This window comes from Acanthochromis polyacanthus, chromosome 6 (assembly GCF_021347895.1).
Source record: "Acanthochromis polyacanthus isolate Apoly-LR-REF ecotype Palm Island chromosome 6, KAUST_Apoly_ChrSc, whole genome shotgun sequence".
Classification (NCBI taxonomy): domain Eukaryota; kingdom Metazoa; phylum Chordata; class Actinopteri; family Pomacentridae; genus Acanthochromis; species Acanthochromis polyacanthus.
Window position 1 is genome coordinate 2964499 of NC_067118.1, and position 17944 is coordinate 2982442.

At 41.5% G+C, this 17944-nt stretch overlaps 1 protein-coding gene, 1 long non-coding RNA gene and 2 other non-coding genes across 4 annotated transcripts in view; 2 read left to right on the plus strand and 2 right to left on the minus strand.

Annotated features, from left to right (window-relative positions):
• Positions 1-2358: 2358 nt before the first annotated feature.
• LOC127534338 (uncharacterized) lies at positions 2359-3135 on the minus strand. The gene is made up of 3 exons (XR_007942445.1): positions 3060-3135; positions 2863-2974; positions 2359-2779 (listed from the first exon to the last, which is right to left on the minus strand). It is a non-coding gene; the product is annotated as an uncharacterized LOC127534338 (long non-coding RNA).
• A 4660-nt stretch (positions 3136-7795) lies between these two features.
• Positions 7796-7877, plus strand: trnas-aga (transfer RNA serine (anticodon AGA)). Its single transcript has one exon. It is a non-coding gene; the product is annotated as a tRNA-Ser (tRNA).
• A 2278-nt stretch (positions 7878-10155) lies between these two features.
• trnaa-ugc (transfer RNA alanine (anticodon UGC)) lies at positions 10156-10227 on the plus strand. Its single transcript has one exon. It is a non-coding gene; the product is annotated as a tRNA-Ala (tRNA).
• A 3416-nt stretch (positions 10228-13643) lies between these two features.
• The window catches only part of LOC110972006 (uncharacterized), a 112317-nt gene continuing 108016 nt past the window's right edge, over positions 13644-17944 (minus strand). The window contains exon 8 of the mRNA XM_051949700.1: positions 13644-13766. Coding sequence (XP_051805660.1) covers positions 13644-13766 — 123 coding nt within the window. The remainder of the gene's footprint in view (positions 13767-17944) is intronic.

Here is a 17944-nt window from a genome sequence, read left to right on the forward strand (position 1 = left end):
AAAAAACAAATCAACTTTTTACATCAAAGGCTAGCTGAATCCTCCTGTGACCAGAGGCATCCCACCGTCGAAGGATATTCTCCCGGTTCACCTCCACTTTCTGATGCACATGCATCATCGCCAGGCCTGTCAGTCTGTCGTTGGACATGGGAGATCTAAGCCATGTCTTAAGTCTTCGCATGGCTGAGAATGACCTCTCACAGGCACAAGTCGTCACTGGCAAGGTTAGAAATATCTTCAACATACATTGTATGTTGTCTGATGAGCCAGGCGCTCATCAAAAAAAAAAAATAATAATAATAATAATAAAAAAGCGCCGGACACGCTCTCCGCTGTGGATAAAAGTAATTAAACTCTTTGATCAGATGATCTGACAGGCCGAACTAGTGCCGAATTATCTAAAAAAAAAAATATTGTGGTCACCTTGGTGTAGATGGGCGGGGATGTGGTCTACAAAGTGCTAATAATAAAAACACTAGTTTTTGAACGGGGTTTGGCCCGCTGCCAAGCGCGTCACAGGGCGCATTTGCGGGTACGTGCATCAGCTGATCAAACAGCTTTTCACCGCAACACGCACACAGGCACAAACAGAACACAAAGCCCATGGATGTTTACCACAATTTAAAATTTACAAGCACGTTTCACAGAGAGGTTTCAAGTTTTTATGAGTTTATGTTTTATTCAGTTGGGCATATTTGGCGAAAAAAAAAAACTCGGAAAGAATAGGTGAGGTCCGGACCTCGCTGACCTCATACCCGGCTACGGCCATGAGCACATCTTCTGCCCAGAAATGAAAGAGGACTGGGTTTATTCCAAGAATAAACTAATTAGCAGTAATGTAACAGAGGCAACCACATTTGAATTATTGTTAACTAGCTTAACATATTGATATATCGCCACGTTTTACCTTGTCATCATTTAGCTAACAAGTCTAACATTGTTTGCATCCAACAAGGTCACACAACTTACACGGTTTGTTTGGAAAAAACTGTGTAAAGTTTTTTGCTTCTTGCTGGCTCTGGTTGGTTTGCTAAACATTACTCCAGACACACATTCAGCACTGCTCAGCACAGCAGCACGTCTCCTGTGGAACACCTGCGTTAGCATGCGCTCATGGTGCATTCAAAGACGGCTCGGGAAAACACGTTACTGGATGCTAATAACGGATTTAGCTGTTGTAAATTACAAGACACATGTCTGGGGCTGCGGCTGCCGCCCAATCAGCGACACTGAACTTACAACGCGTGTTGGGTGGTTGCCAGGTTAGTCCGAAGCAAGTAATGTTAGATGGCAGTCTGTGGGTCACTCAGACCATCAGACACAGTCAATTCGGGGGCCCCCTAGTGGCGGCGGGGCCCAAAGCAGCTGCTTAATTCGCGTATTGGGAGAGCCGGCCCTGCCCTAACTGTCCACATAATTACACCTGAGTGGAAACTTCAATCCAAATGCTGAAGAAACGTCCTCTGTGCTTCACTTTGTAGCTTTATTTTTCTTCTTCTCCATCACTGAATGAAACCGCCGGTACATCACCTTAATATGCTCAGTAGCGCCTTCTGGTGACAGCTTATTATAACTACAGAACAAAACAGTATTCAATTTCCGAACATGAAGGCACAAGCCAGTATAGTAATACCGTATACCCTGGTAAAATGTAAAGGACGTTTGACAGTATCAAAATTTGGATACCGTCCAAGCCTATTATATATATGTGTGTGTGTATGTATATATATATGAATGTATGTATGTGTGTATGCATCCATGACTTTTTATAACACACATATATACATCTATATTTGATTATTTAGTTCTCTTTTGCGTCTTTTTTGTCTTTTGGCCTCTTCACACCACAACACACCTTGTAACTGTAAGTAGGCAACACTCCAAAGATTTATCCAAATGGTAGTTTAAGTTTTATACAGAGGTATGTTACTGATAGTTCTCTTCTCATTCAGATTTTGGGTGGAATATAGAGTGTGACATTTAGCCTACACTGAAGTATCGCACATTCTCATCCTTTATAACAGAGCATGGCTGGACAGCAGCAGGATGGTTCCTCAGCTTCCACTGCACAGACTGACACAGTGAGATGGATGTTCAGGAAACACCAGAGCTTCATTCTGTGGAATCCATGTGCAACTGTATAATTGAATGTCCTCTATGTATTCCCAGTTATCAGTAAAACAGATTTACAAACTGCATTTGCTGAGAAAAATCCAAAAACAGATTAGGAGGGCAGATCTGGAAAATGAAATACTGGAGCACAAGTTAGAGGTGGTGATGGTCCCAGGTGAATTATGTTAACTACTGGAACATGAACTGAACTATCTTTTATTTGTAGGAAATAAAGAAGAGCAAATGAAATGTGTATCATGTCTTTATTTGCTGTGGTGGTGATGATGGAGACTTAAACTCTAAAGTGATTATTGCATACGGTGTCTCTGACTGCTCTGCTGTCCTGGATAGCTGCAGGTGGATGGGCTCATCATCTGGGTCTTCAGTTTGTAGGGCAGGGTGTTGCTCTCCTCTAATAGTGGTAATATTATGAAGAACAACACATGCCACAGTAATATCACAGGCCCTCTCAGGGGTCACCCTGAGGAGACGTAGGCTCTGGAAACGGGCTTTCAGCAGGCCTATGGTCATCTCCACCCGGGCTCTGGTCCTGCAGTGAGTCCGGTTGAAGTTCTGTTGGGGGCCTGGTTCAGGGTCAGGGTATGAGGTCATCAGCCTGGGTTGGCATGGTAACCCCTGTCACCCAGCAGAAGGCCATCAAACTCTCCTGTAATGTATAGTGGATACATCAGAGCATATTAAAGGAGGGAGACAAGAGAATTCTATTGTGAAAATCTTTAGGCTGCTGACCACGCTGCAGTCTGTTGCTCAGGTTAGACTCTCCATAAATCCTGGAGTCATGAACAGACCCAGACCACGTGGCCTCCACATTAGAAATGATGTATGCAGCATCACATCTGATCTGGACAGTGCAGAGAATGACAGATGTTGAACTATGATGCAGTCTTTAACATTTAGAAACAGCAGTCAGTCTACCTGTAGCCTACCTGCACATTTATGCTGTGAATGGACTTCCTGTTCATGATGTGAGGGAGCTGTGATGGGATGTGTGTGCATCTATGCAGCCAATCACACTGGGAAATCCTAAAAGAAATTAAAATGACTAATCCCAGTCTGAGGCTGCAGTACAATGTCATTAACAGAATATGATTTAAATGAATTTAACAGATCTCTACATCATTCACCTGCAATCCGGTGGAACTCCTCTTGATGTTCTGACAGGTTTATGTCCAGGAAAACCACAATGATGAGTAAAAGTCGTTTCAGAGCCAGGAAAACTTTTCTGACTGTCCTCCATACAGTTGTCTTACTCTGCATCTCTGACATCATATAAAAACTTCCATTTGCAAAGAACCGCAGCAACACAAAATATCTGCTGGATGTGAGAGCATGACTGGTTGGTAATGTAAATGTAAGGACGGATTAGGTTGTTTATGTAGATTATGGACTTGAAACGATTATGAAACGGTACCGCTCAAACCGATAATTGTCCGGAAATGCGAGAACATTTATGCTCGGTCTGATAACAATCTACCGACGAATATTTAATGATCTGTGCAGTAATGCTGCTCCTTTATCCACTGGATCGTTAATAAAAGCTGTTCTACGCCAAAACTCGCTCGCTTACTGACTGAATGAATGAGGAAATGAAACAGCGTGTGGCTGAAAGAGGGCGGAGACGGAGAGAAACTCGAGGTTTTCTCAGATAACGGTTAGTCTGTCATCATCATTATCATCATCCTCTGACCGCACCGTCCCCCCACCTCCACCACCACCGAATAGTGGGGGGGGGGGGAATTATGATGATGATGATGAGGAGGAGGAGGAAGGGAAGAAGGGGGTCAGCTGGGCTCTTTGTTTCTTAGGGGGTTGGGGGTCGTTCTGGACCCCGCAGGTAGGAGAGTCAGCTTCTTCTCTTCCGCGGGGTCCGGAGGGGTCCAGAATAACCCCCTACCACCACCCTGCAAGAAACAAAGAGCCCTGGCCGACCCCCCTTTCCTCCTCCTCCTCCTCCTGTGTACCAAGTGGGATTGGGGGTCCAGATCAACCCCCACAAAAAAATGACCTCCCTAGGGTACATAAGGGTTAAGGTGATGGACTGGAAATTCACTGGGGTCTCCCCATGCAGGTTTGAATCCTGTTGACAACGTTGAACTGTTTTCTACTGTGGCAGTAAGACATAGTGTTGTGTTCTGTATGTTACACGAGTTACATAACGAGATGGACACAATAATATAGTTTTTAACAATTATTTATTTTCATAGGGAGAAGTGGGTGTCCCCGTTTACTTCATCAGTTTGTCTCTGAACCTTGTCAAACCCGATTAATTTTACAGCACCACAAATGGCGGATCAACCCGCAAGTATAACATGCCTGAACTCACTCCAAACTTTAGGGCACAGCAAACGAACTGCAAGCGAATACACCACACACGAAAACACACCACAAGACTGAGTATGTAGAGTCAGAGCACAGATGATACTAAGAGGGGAAGTGACCCAAACAAAACAAACATAAAACAAAAGACAAATGTCGGGAGTTAGTTCGCCCGCACAAGTTCTTTAGCCTTTCACACAGCTGTAGTGTATTACTGGGTGAACTAACTCAAAATAAAAATATAAATGGGGTTATAAAAGGACAGCAGGCAGCGGCCCACACGAACACTGAAACGCCGTCGTCCCACGCTCAGTTGTTTACTCACACGGTGCCACACAATCACTGCATTCTTCAGCAATTCCATAAAACCCTGGCGTGTATGCCCAGCAAACGCTCAGACCATCCCACAGGAAACCGACGTCTTCTTCGGCAAGCAGCCGACTTCCTTTTTAAAGGAAAATGCCCAGAAGAGCGACACTCCACGGTTTCCTATGCTACATGTAGGTATAATAAGCTGTCACCAGAAGGCGCTACTGAGCATATTAAGGTGATGTACCGCCGGTTTCAGTAAGTGATGGAGAAGGAGAAAATAAAGCTACAAAGTGAAGCACAGAGGACGTTTCTTCGGCTGGTTATTTTTTTTTATTTTCTCAAACTGGAAATACCACACATAGGTTGAAAATCCCCTCCAAACAGTTAGTCATGGCAATCTATGAAAGAAAGAGAGATGATGATCTCATTATAAGCGCGTCTGAATATCATGTCAGGTCCTCCTTGGACTCGGCAGGAACGAGCACACGACCTCCGTCGCCCAGGTCTTTAACCTCTTCCGCATAGACAAAAGAGCGTTCACGTTCTATAGCATCCGGCCCAGCTAGATTCAGAAGGATGTATGCCTTTGTGTGGGAAGGCTTGTCAGAGTGTGCCGCCGCTATGAAGATGTCATATTCCTGTTCGAAAACTCTCCAGTTTTCAGCAATGTTACCGTCGAAGACGAGCCGTTCGGCCTCTGGAATCCATCCGCCATGTCTGCCGTTTAGCTGCGACGAGCTGTAAGTCCAGTTATCCACACACCGTGGAAAAAATACCTAAGAAAATCGTCAAAGAAAATTCCAGAGCAAGACTTCTGACACCATGTTTTATGTTCACTCAGAGAAGCAGTGCTGAAGTTTGAAGCTTGGTTTGATAACCACATTGAAAGTGCAGCATAGCAAACATGGCAACCACTGAACGTACATAGTTATGTGGTAGTACTACGCATGTGTGACGTCACTTCTAGCAGTACGGTGTCCCTAAATGACCAATACAGACAAACGGGAATACACAGGTTGATCTACACTATTGATTACACATTCTCATGGTCTGCAGTCTTTTTTTTATAACTTTCTTTTCAGACTTTGGCTACAGTCATTTTGTTGTTTATAGCCTGTATTATATTTAACTGCTGGTTTTGGTTTCAGATGATCCTTTGGTGCACTGCAAGTATACAGAGCAAACTAACTTTATTTTGTTCTGTTGTTGTGTTATAACTTAGTACTGTGTTTGATGATCTCTGTCAGATGAGAAGATGAGGTGGAGGACAGTGGAGGAAGTTCCATGGTGTAATGGTCATCACTCTGGGCTCTGGATCCTGCTGTCCCTGGACTTAATGGAGATGATAGGGGATGAAAAGTTGTGTGCGTTTTTCTGACCACCAAGCCTGTCCTCCAGTACCCACCAACTTTAACCTCCACCAACAGGTGAGCAGAGACCCTGCTGACCTCAGGAGAGCTGCACGGAGCGCCAATATTTAAGTGATAAGATAAATGTCACATCTTTGGCATTGTTGGACCTTATAGAGGAGATAACTGGGAGTATGGATCAAAGTAAAAATGTGGTTGGGGTATTTGTGGACCTAAAAAAGGCCTTTGATACCATTAATCACAATATATTAATTAATAAATTGGAGAGATATGGGATAAGAGGGATAGCGTTGAAATGGGTTATAAGTTATCTAGAAAATCGAAATCAATATGTACAAATGGGTGATTACAAATCAACATGTATAAATATTTCCACTGGTGTTCCTCAGGGGTCAGTATTAGGCCCACTACTGTTTATCATGTTTATAAATGACCTGCATATGGTGTCAAATAAATTGAAATTTATCTTATTCGCCGATGATACAAATATTATTTGTTCAGGGGAAAACTTAAAAGAAATGACTGAAGAGGTTATACAGGAAATGGAAAAAGTGACCCAATGGTTTAAAGTAAATATGCTGTTAATTAATTTGGAAAAAACAAAATACATGTTGTTTGGAAACAAACAATGTAATACTGAGGCGCGGATCAGCTTGAATGGAGTAATAGTTGAGAGAGTGTCAGAAATAAAATTTTTGGGAGTACTGCTCGATGAAAAAATTTGTTGGAAACCGCAAATTCAAAATGTAAAGATTAAAATGGCAAAAAGTATTGGAGTTCTGGGTAAAGCTAGGCATTTTTTGCCATATAGAGCGATGTACATATTATACTCTGCATTGGTAAAGCCATATCTAAATTATTGTTTAGAAGTATGGGGTAACACTTACCAGACAAATTTACAACCTTTGTTTATACTTCAGAAAAAAGCACTAAGAATTATTCATAATGTTGGCTATATAGAACATACAAATGAACTGTTTTTAAAATCACAAGAAATGAAATTTTTTGATTTGGTTCAATATAAAACTGTTATAATTGTGTATAAGGCAAGGAAAAATGAACTACCGACTGAAGTTCAAAAACTGTTTCATGATAGAGAGGGGGGTTATTATTTCAGAGGGGAACTTAATTTTAAAGAAATGTATGCTGACAAAGCTAAAAAGAGACAGTGTCTTTCTGTTTGCGGGGTTAAAATGTGGAACAAGTTAAGTGATGACATAAAAAGAAGTACAAATATTCAGTTATTTAAAAGAAATTATAAAACATTTGTCCTTTGTAAATATGCTAGAAATGAAATATGACAAGGTATTTCGTTTTCAATATTAATGTTGCATATGAATTGCTGTAAATGTTCATTATGCCTTTACTGCTGGTTGCTGAGAATAAGTAATTCAGTTGTATGCTGCTAAAACAGTATGTCAATTTAATTTCATGAATATAAGATTGTAAAGGGGGTAGGTTTCTATAAGTTTCACTTCAACCTACTCCTTTTCGAATAATATGTTTTGTAATCAGTTTAATTTCTGAATTGTTTTTTATTTGTTTTATTTGAAATAAACATTTCAATCAATCAATCAATCAAAAAATGTGTCAAGCAAGGGTGGGAACACCACAGATGTTTGTATGTGAAGCCAAATTTTGCACTTTCATCACACAGAACAGGAGTTGTCATGGCCGAGTGGTTAAGGCGATGGACTAGAAATCCATTGGGGTCTCCCCGCGCAGGTTCAAATCCTGCTGACAATGTTTGACTGTTTTCTGCAGTGGCAATCTATGAAATAAGAAGAGATGATGTTTAACTGATGATCTCATTATAAGCACGTCACTATGTCCTGATCTGAACATCATGTCAGTTCTGCACAGGCACTCACCTTTGATGTACAGGATGTGAGTGATGGTTTCAATTGTCATACGTTTCCTCCTACAGTCCATGAGGAGGCCCCAGCTTCACACTATGACATGTCCATCAGTGTACTTCTTCAAGACACCAAACTCAACCTTCAGACTGAGAAATCAAAATTCTGTTTAGTTCAGACACTGCTGTTCATGAATGTGTACATCTGTCATATTTTAATACTGAAAGCACCGAATCTGGTTCCCGCCATTTCAGAATATGATACACAACACTGGGGGCGTTTCCATTACCCTCAGATATGCGCAAAATGTAAATAGTGCAATAAAAAAATAGTAATGAAAACACCTGAATTTCGAAAAAGGACTAAAATATCACTAAAACGTTTTTATGCTCTCATGAGGTGGTTTTTCAGACGTTTCGATATTGAAAAATATCGCAAAAGCGCAATGGAAACACTTTTTCCGCAATTATACGTCATCGGACGTGACGTACCTGGTCACATGACCAGTTCTCTCGGAGTAAACATGGCGCGGTACGTGTGGACAGAAGAGGAGACATTATTCTTGAGAAAAACATCACTGCCATACTAGACAGCAAACAGCAGAGGAATGCAGAGTGTTAGCAGGAGATAGAAACAGGTTTTGGGCGTCCATCTTCCTGCAGTGATATTTTATGAGAGTTACGATGCTTCTGCCCAGAACAACCTTCAATGGAAACACGTTCAAAGAACAAATATACTTTGTCGAAATTTTAGAAATATTGGTTTTATTTTGCGAAAAACTGTAATGGAAACCCAGCTACTGACGTTGTTCACATTTTGAGATGAAACATCCAATTGTATCAATTAAAACATCACAAACACTTGTGAGAGCAGGATAAAGCACACAACACACCTGAAAGGACATGCAACAGCCAGGAATCAAACCTGGGTCAACTGTTTGGAAGGCAGCTATGCTCACCACTATACCACCATCGCTACAGAAAAGGCTGCTGTTGTGTACTGACAGGAGTTGAGTTGGAAAACAGAAGGAGGTGCAGAGAAAAGGGAGGAGATGAACATCAGCCTGAAACCCTGATCTCTGGATTACACTCTACATCTTAGTATTTACAACAGTCAGATGAACACACTGATCTGAGTGGTGCATGTTACCGTTTCCAGTTGCAGTAGGATCACATTTTTGATGTCCTGTGGTTCAATGCATATTTAAACACCATCTAGTAAGGAATCAGCCACTACCAAATCACAGTAAATACACCCCAATAATACCTCTAATGACACCCCACTTATAATCACCGATCAGTCATCATATTACGACCACCTGTTGTGTCGGTCTCCTTTTTGCTGCTAAAACTCCTCTGACCCAGTGGGGCATGGACACAGGACCTCTGGGATTGTGGCAGTGAATCCTGTGGGTCCTGTGGGTTGCAGGGTGGGGCCTACCTAGATCAAACTGACCGTCCCACACATGCTCATTGAGATTGTGATCCGGAGAATGTGGAACCTGAGTCTACATCTTAACTCTGTGGTGTTCCCTGTGCCACTCCTGAGGGATTTTTGTAGTGTGTCGGGGTGCATTGTCCTGCTGACGGTGGCAGCTGTTGCCATGGGAGTTGGGGGATTGGGAGGGTTGTTTGACCTGCAGTGTTCAGGTGGGTTTTACATGTCAAACATCCACATGAATGTCAGGACTTCAGGTTTCCCAGCAGAGCGTTGCATCATAACAAGATGATCAATGTCTTTCACTTCACCTGTCAGTGGTCAGAATGTTGTGGCTGACAGACGTGGACCCAAATACATTCAGTGACAGACCAGTCCTATTCATAAGGGATGTGGACTGGAATTAAGCCCAGAGAGCTGCAGGAGGGACTCTAGTACCCTGAGCCCTGAAGTTCTGGTTCAGAAACCTGACATTCCTGCTGTTTATAGAAAATAATCAATGAAGTCAGGAGAAGCTGTGGATCCTACTGCTGTGTGATACAACTGCTGTTTAATAAAATGAAAGAAAAGATGGACAAAGATTTACACTGACAGATCATGTGAATATCACTGATAGCTGCACCTGTGTCAAGGTGTTTGGATAAATAAATGAAAAGACTATGACTGGAAGATGACAGTGTGTAAGTGCAAAAGGGCTTGTTCTCAGATGGACTGTCAGTATGCCATTCACAGGGGATGTAGCTCAGTGGTAGAGCGCATGCTTTGCATGTATGAGGCCCCGGGTTCAATCCCTGGCATCTCCACTCTTTCTGTTACAGAGGTATGGTCCATGAGGTTTTTGTGTCACAGAGCCAGTTGTCGGTAGGTCTACTCTAGAACTTTCTCCAGGAGACATTCTCCTTTGTGGACTTCAAGGACCTGGAACTCTGGGGATATTCCCATTATGAAGGTAGAACTCTGATCATTAATAAAGTTCCTGCAGATGAAGAACCAGATGTTCTCAGGAGGTCTTGGGTGTGTTTTTGTGTTGTCTGCTGCAGATAAACATCACAGCCTCCAGTGTTTGTCTGATCGGTCAGAAAGATGAAGTTGGTTTCATTCATCATTTCTTTCCTCATTCCGTCTTCATCTTTCTGTCAGTTTGCAGCTGAAACCACGACGTGATGATGATCCTGCAGCAAACTGGACTGAAGATCAGATCAGACGTTTGACAAAGACTCAGTCCAACTTCTCCATGATGTCATAGATCAGCTGTAGTTCCTGGATGTTCCACCAGGTGGAGCCTCTTCCTGTTTAATCCTGTAGAGTCCAGAGGAGGCGTCACTCAGGCTGAATCCAAATCTCTGGACTTCACCGCACTTGCGAACTCGCAGACTTTGCGGGCACGTTCACGGGAAGTCCGGGAGTGCTGAGGCACCCGATCTGGTTTCTGTCATACTATTGAATAGGCTCAATCCTGACACAATCATCCCACAGAAATGGGCCAGTAGTCCCTACTCTACCCACTAGTAGGTACAGTAGGTTGTGATCATCAAATCATTTAGTTCATCCAATGCTATTAATGCCCAGTAGGCACAGCAGGTACGTTATAGAGCTCATTTCCTCCACGCCGTTTAGAAGCTTTATTCAGAATATTATCTTTTTAAATTGTTAATACTAAAACCTGAACCATTGACATAAATGTATAAGAGCTATCCATGACAAACAAGAACAAATATGTGCGTTTTTTAGGCAACCCAGTCTCATGGCCTCATTTTATTTCTTAAAAGAAGGTCAGAACAGATCAGGAATCACAGATAATAAAAGTTATGGAGGTTTTAATAATATCAGAATAAAAAGCTGCTCTAAAATGATCCATTAAAAAACACATTCTGAGATAAAAACGTTAAAAATACGATGCTCAAAGTTGGAAACAGGAAAGAAAAAGTTAAAAAAAGAAAGAATTAGTCAGAAAAACCACATTTTCTTTGATTATTTGGAATAAAACAAAGTACAGATATTTAACATTTACATTTAGAATTTACTCTGAAAAAAAACACACTGCCTGCAGTTCAGTCCAGAATTAGAATAATTCTATTTTTAGCAATTTTTTTCAATCAGGCATGTCGACTGACATGATTGTGATGAAACATCGTGCATTTCAAAATAAAATTTGGTAATCTCTCAGGTATTACGGAACATCATAGATGGAAACACTGCCTGCAGTTCAACCAAGAACTCTCAAAAAACATGTTTGTCATTTTTTTTCTTTTTTCTTTCTTTTTTTTTGCTAAATGCCAACTAATGTGATTGTGATGAAATAATAATCATTTTAATTTTAGATTTAAGAAATTTCCAACATTTTTTCACATCATACATGAAAACACTTCCTGCAGTTAAACCAAGAATTTACAAATTTTTATTTTTCAGCAATTTTTTTAAAATCAGGCATGTCGACTAAATCCGTGTACGGTTCACTCATTCGTCTTTTGGTTTCAAAATAAAATCTAAAAAAAACAATAAACCACGTTGTTTTTTTGTCTTTCAGTTTTAAAAACCTAAATGTACAATTGTATTATTAATCTAATGAAAAAACCACAGCGTTGGAGTTTTGCTCTGGCTTTTGAACCCCAAATACAAAATACGGCCGTTGTTTTATTTTGTTGCAGCACCGGGAGTTGTTGAGGAAGAACAGTTTAGATCTGGTCTGGATCGTGAACACATGGAGAATGGCTGGACTGGAGCGCTTTTCCATTTTCATTCTCTTTGACAGTGACAAAACCCACGCAGAAATCATGGAGCTCCACGTTGCTCTATGAGGAGTGTCAGGAGGTTCTGCATGGAGAACCATTTAAGAAGATCAGTCATGTGTCAGAGAGCTGCAATTTGTTCTGTTCACCACAGATGGTATTTTCTGTGCCATACTTTATAAACTGTAGAATGTTATGTTTCACTTCTGTGTGTTTTACAGACAGGTCTGACATACAGACCAAAGTTTATGACGGGATCCTGGTCATGTATTGGTGCTGTTCCAGTTTAACTGACGATCAGGTTAACTGGTGATAGTTTAGTCTCCACATTTCATCACAGATTCATTCCCATCAGACCTGGCTGTGTGTGAAATAAAGATACCAGATAAAAAACATCGACATCACTACTGAATAAAGACTACATCCATGTAAATTTCACCTACAGACAGTAAAAAGAAATGTGCTGGAGAAATAAAAACACGTATTTTTATGAACGGTGAGAGGAAACGATGGAATCCAGAGATAAAATCAGAGCCCACATCTGACTCCTCATGCCACCCATCAGTCTGATAAACATCCCACTTCATCCACAGAGATCACAGAGCTCTTCTTTATCTGGTATCTTTATCACACAGCCAGGTCTGGTCAGGACAGATCTGCAATGAAACACCTGGAGACGGAAACTGTCACCAGTTAACCTGATCACCAGTTAAACTGGAACAGGTCGGGATCACCACACTTCTTTACATTTTAATAATTAAAAATACTTACAGGGAATATGAAAGCAGTTTTGTTCACAGTGAGATCATGAGCCTCGACTCGCTCTAAATAAGACAAACATGTTTCCACAGTCCGTGGTGTGAGTTTGGGACAGAGAAGTGAAGTCAAGTCGTCACCAGTTCTGACTTTGATTTCTGGTTCTGCCGGAAGCTTCCAGATGGGAAAAGGGTTTTCTGTTTTTGTTTAAACCTTAAAACAGGTAAAAATGCAGCGTTTTTTTCTTTTTCTACTTTTTGTTTTTTGAGTTTCATTTTTAAACAAATAATAAAAAAAAAAGATTATTAGTTTTGTCTCATTTTATTTTGAAACGGAAAAACTAAAGAGCGAGCCATACACAGATTCAACGAACAGAAATGTGATTTTAAAATGATTTTTAGAATATTTCAAATATTACTTTACATTATGCATGAAGACCAAACTCTCCAAAAAACAAGAATCTGGCAGATATGTCAACTGTGACTTTTATGAAATATCATTTTAAACTTAAATTTGTTTTTTTTCTGACATTGCTTCAAATCTTACATGAAAACACTTCCTGTGGTTCAACCAAAGACATTCTAAATTTTTATTTTTTTGCCCAACGTTTTTGAAATCTGTGATTTTGATGAAAAATCATAATTTTAAACTCAGATTTGTGAATTTTTCCAACAGTACTTCATGTCTTACATAGAAACACTGCCTGCAGTTCAACAGAGACGTGTTTTTGCTCATTAACAGGATGTTTCTGTGTCTTCAGGTGTTTCAACTGTCGAGTAGATTCCTTCCTGATTGTTTCCTTCCAGGTTCAGGCTCTGGTAGATGGGATCTCCTCTGAGGTTCTCATAGATGGCAGACTGGAAGTTAAAACAACATTTTAGTACAAAAAAAATCACCAAAACAACAATAATAATCATGTTAATGATCTGGGGCTTCATTTATAAAGCTTGCGTACGCACAAAACAGGGCTAGAAAGTTATGTACGCCACTTTCTACACAAAGGTTGTGATTTATAAAAACAGACTTGGTGTGAGAATGTGCCCACCGGTGCCCCAACTTTGATGGTTGCTTAAGCACATTTTGGACACAGAGGGAACGGCAGAGCCAGAGGGTGAAGTGGTGAATTGAAACCAGATTGATCTCAAACCTTTATTGTTATCACATACTAGACTTGTAGAGCCTGATAATCATAAACCCTCATTGTTGTAGATGTTCATATAGTGCGCCATTCGGCCTACGACTGTATTTGCAGAACTATGTTCATATATCAAACTTCCATCTTCAAATGATATAGAGCGGTGAGTGGCACTGATTGATTACTGATTTGGAAAAGGCCTGTGACAATCAGTCCAATCGCTGATCAAGCGGATAAATAGCGGGTGACAGCCGTGTGTAATGTGGCACAATGGATGCGCTGGCATTGCTGGAAGATCATGTTAAGAATGGAGAGAGATCACGGGGATTTGCCCATGACGATGACTGGCTAATAAGCAGATTCAGACTCCCCAGAGCAGTACTCTTGGATCTATGTGCTGAACTGGGCCGTCTTAGACCGACCCCCCCGCCAAAACCACGCCATCCCGGTACAGACACAGGAGCTGACGACTCGGGGGTTTCTGGCTCCTTCCAGCGTTAAGTGGTCGACAGGTATGTGTTTTATATGAAGAATATATGAGGTTACATTTGTTGTCTAAATCCTATCTGGGTCTGATAAACAGTTAAATGATGTCCTTTAGGTCTGGATATCACAACCATCCCTCAATAATGCCAGCTGTTTGGATGACATTATAAACATGACCAGTCAATACATCAGGTTTCCTTACACTGTGGGTGAACAGGACAACATTAAACGGCAATTTGCAGCAATGTCCGGTTTCCCAAATGCAATCAGTGTAACTGACTGCACTCATGTTGCTGTAAGGGCTCCGAGTGAAAATGAATTTGTCTGTGAACCGAAAAAATGTACATTCAATCAGTGTACAAATTATTTGTACATCGGACATGATCATAACAAATTTAGTGTCAGGGTGGCCTGGGTCAACACATGATTCATTCATCCTGACGCACAGCAGAGAAAAGACTGCAGGGGGCGCTGTGTAAAATGCCGTGGATCAGCAGCTTATTTATATACAGATACATTCATGAGTTACTTTGCACTGACCATTCATGGTAAAATGTGGGTGTGTTGTGGGCGGAATGTGAGGTGGATCCACCTGTGCAATCTTCCAGCTGGTGGGTGATTTATCAAGAAATTGCGTGCAGCTGTGCTTACACACAGTTTTATAAATCAGAAATGTTTTTGGTGTACGCCCATTTCGGATTTTCGGCGAAGTCAAACTTTTAGTGTGGATCCTACACAATGTTTTATAAATGAGGCCCCTGGTTTTAACACTTTAACTGGTTTAAATTTCAGCTGATGTTGTTGCTGTTCATTAGATTCATTTTGGTTTTCAGATTGTTGACATTTTTGTCTTTAAATCAGAAATTTTAACTCAAGAAGACAAAATAACACTTTAAAAATCACTGTAAAAGAAATAAACCTCTGCAGACAAACGATTAAATTAAAGGCAGAGGTATACTGCAACATTATAGAACTGTGAAAATAACAGCAAATATCTGTAAAATAATGAGATTTGTAGCTGATTTAATTGTGAACTTTATGGTCACATAAAACAGCGATGACAAAGAAAGCCGCCACCTCTTCCAGATCAGAGACACCAGGACCTCTTCCTGGATCAGGTCTGGAGGGAAGCTCACCAGAGAACACCTGGTGGACGAGTCTTGGAGCCCCGTGGGGCTCAGTTTGGAAAAGCCTGTAACACAGGGACACCTCCTGGAGGGAACACCACTCACTGGAAGGTAATCAGGGTTGGTGCTATTCTCATCAGGCAGTAGGCAGGAGGCATCTGGGCACACTGCCCCCTGGTGGTGTAGACTAGTTCTGGGGATGTGGAACGTCACCTCACTGGTGGGGAAGGAACCTGAGCTGATGGAGGTAGAGTGGTACCAGCTAGATATAGCTGGGCTCACCTCCACACACAGCAAGGACCAGAACCAGAGTCCTGGAGAGGAGCTGGACTCTCTCCTTTTCTGGAGTTTCCCAGAGTGAGAGGTGCTGGGTGGGTGTGGGGAAACTCATGAGTCCCCGACTGAACGTCACTTTGTTGGAGTTCTCCCTGGAGAAGGAGAGGGTCGCATCTCTGAGACTTCATGTTGTTTGTTCTTATGCACCGAACAGCCGTTCAGAGTATTCGGCCTTCTTGGAGTCTCTGGGTGGTTCCTGGAAGGGGTTCCACCTGGAGACTCCATTGTTCTCCTGGGGGACTTTAACATTCACGTGGACAACAATGGAAAAACCTGGAGGGGGTAATGGGGAGGAACGGCCTGATCTGAACCTGACTGGTGTTCTGTTCTTGGACTTCTGTCCTAGTCATAGACTGGTCATAACAAACTCCATGATGGAGCATAAGGTAGCTCATAAGTGCACCTGGTACCAGAACACCTCAGATCAAAGGTTGATGATCGACTTCATAGTCGTATCATCAGACCTGTGGTTGTACGTCTCAGACACTCGGGTGAAGAGAGGAGCAGAGCTGTCAACTGATCTCCACCTGGTGGTGAGTTGGATCTGATGGAAGGCTGCTGGACAGACCTGGTAAACCCAGACATGTAGTGAGGGTGAACTGGAAACATCTGGTGGAGGACCCTGTCTGTGGGGTTTTCAACTCCCACCTCCAGAAGAGTTTCTCCTGCATCCCAGGGGAGGTTGGGGACCTGGAGTCTGAGTGGTCCATGTTCAAAGCCTCCATTGTAGAAGCAGCTGTTAGGAGCTGTGGTCTGAAGGTCACTGGTGTCTGTCACAGCAGCAACCCAACAACCTGCTGATGGACACCAAAGGTGAAGGAAACCATCAGGCAGAAGAAGGAGCCTGAAGACTCAGGGGAATCGTCATCCAAATCCGTGACAGAGGTTGCCGAGGTAGATAAGAAGCTACTCAGTGGCAAGATGTCAGGTATGGAAGAGATCCACCTTGAGATGCTGAAGGCTCTGGACATTGTTGGACAGTCTTGGCTGACACGTCTCTTCAATGTCATGAGGGCATCAGGTATGGTACCTGTGGAGTGCCAGACTGGGACATGGTTCCCAATTTCAAGAAGGGGAACCAGAGAGTGTGTTCCAACTACCGGGGTATCACATTTCTCAGCCTCCCCACAAAGGAGCAGGTTAAGGTGGTTTGGACGTCTGATTGGGATGTCTCCAGGGAGACTTCCTCTGGAGGTTTTCTGAACACGTCTGTCTGGAAGGAGACCCTGGGGTAGATCCAGAACCTGCTGTAGTTATTATATATCTCATCTGGCCTGGGAATGCCTCAGGATCCCCCAGGAAGAGCTGGAAAGTGTTGCTGAGAGGAGGAACATCTGGAATGATCTGCTTCATCTGCTGCCTCAGTGGATGGATGGATGGATGGATGGATGGATGGATGGATGGATGGATGGATGGATGGATGGATGGATGGATTATGAAATAAAATACTCTTTGTAAAGAATTCAGATTTTTTTATGTCAACATTATTTACAGTGATCACCTGTTTTTCTCAGTTTAAATATAATTTTAAATATATTTGAAAATAATATTTCAATCCTTGATAAAGTGAAAATGTAAAAAATCTTAAGTTTACACAGATTTTTATGTGGACATTGTGTACTGTTATTCTTTAATTTTACTTGATATTATATGTTTTTTTTAAATTGATTCTTTTAAAAATTTCAATAAAAGTGTTTTTCGTCAACTCAACAGTTTAAGTTATCAATTATCAATTTTTTAAACATTTTTGCTTTGATAAAGTGAAACTGTAAAAAACACATAGTAATGTAAATATTTTAAAATCATTTTTATGTCAACATTATTTACATTTTGTTGTTTTAATAATATCTGTATTTTTGAAAGAAAAGGTTAAAGCTTAATAAAAATATTGTCATTAATTTTTCACTCTTCAAACCTCAACATTGTTAAATTGTCTTTCTAATAACAGCAA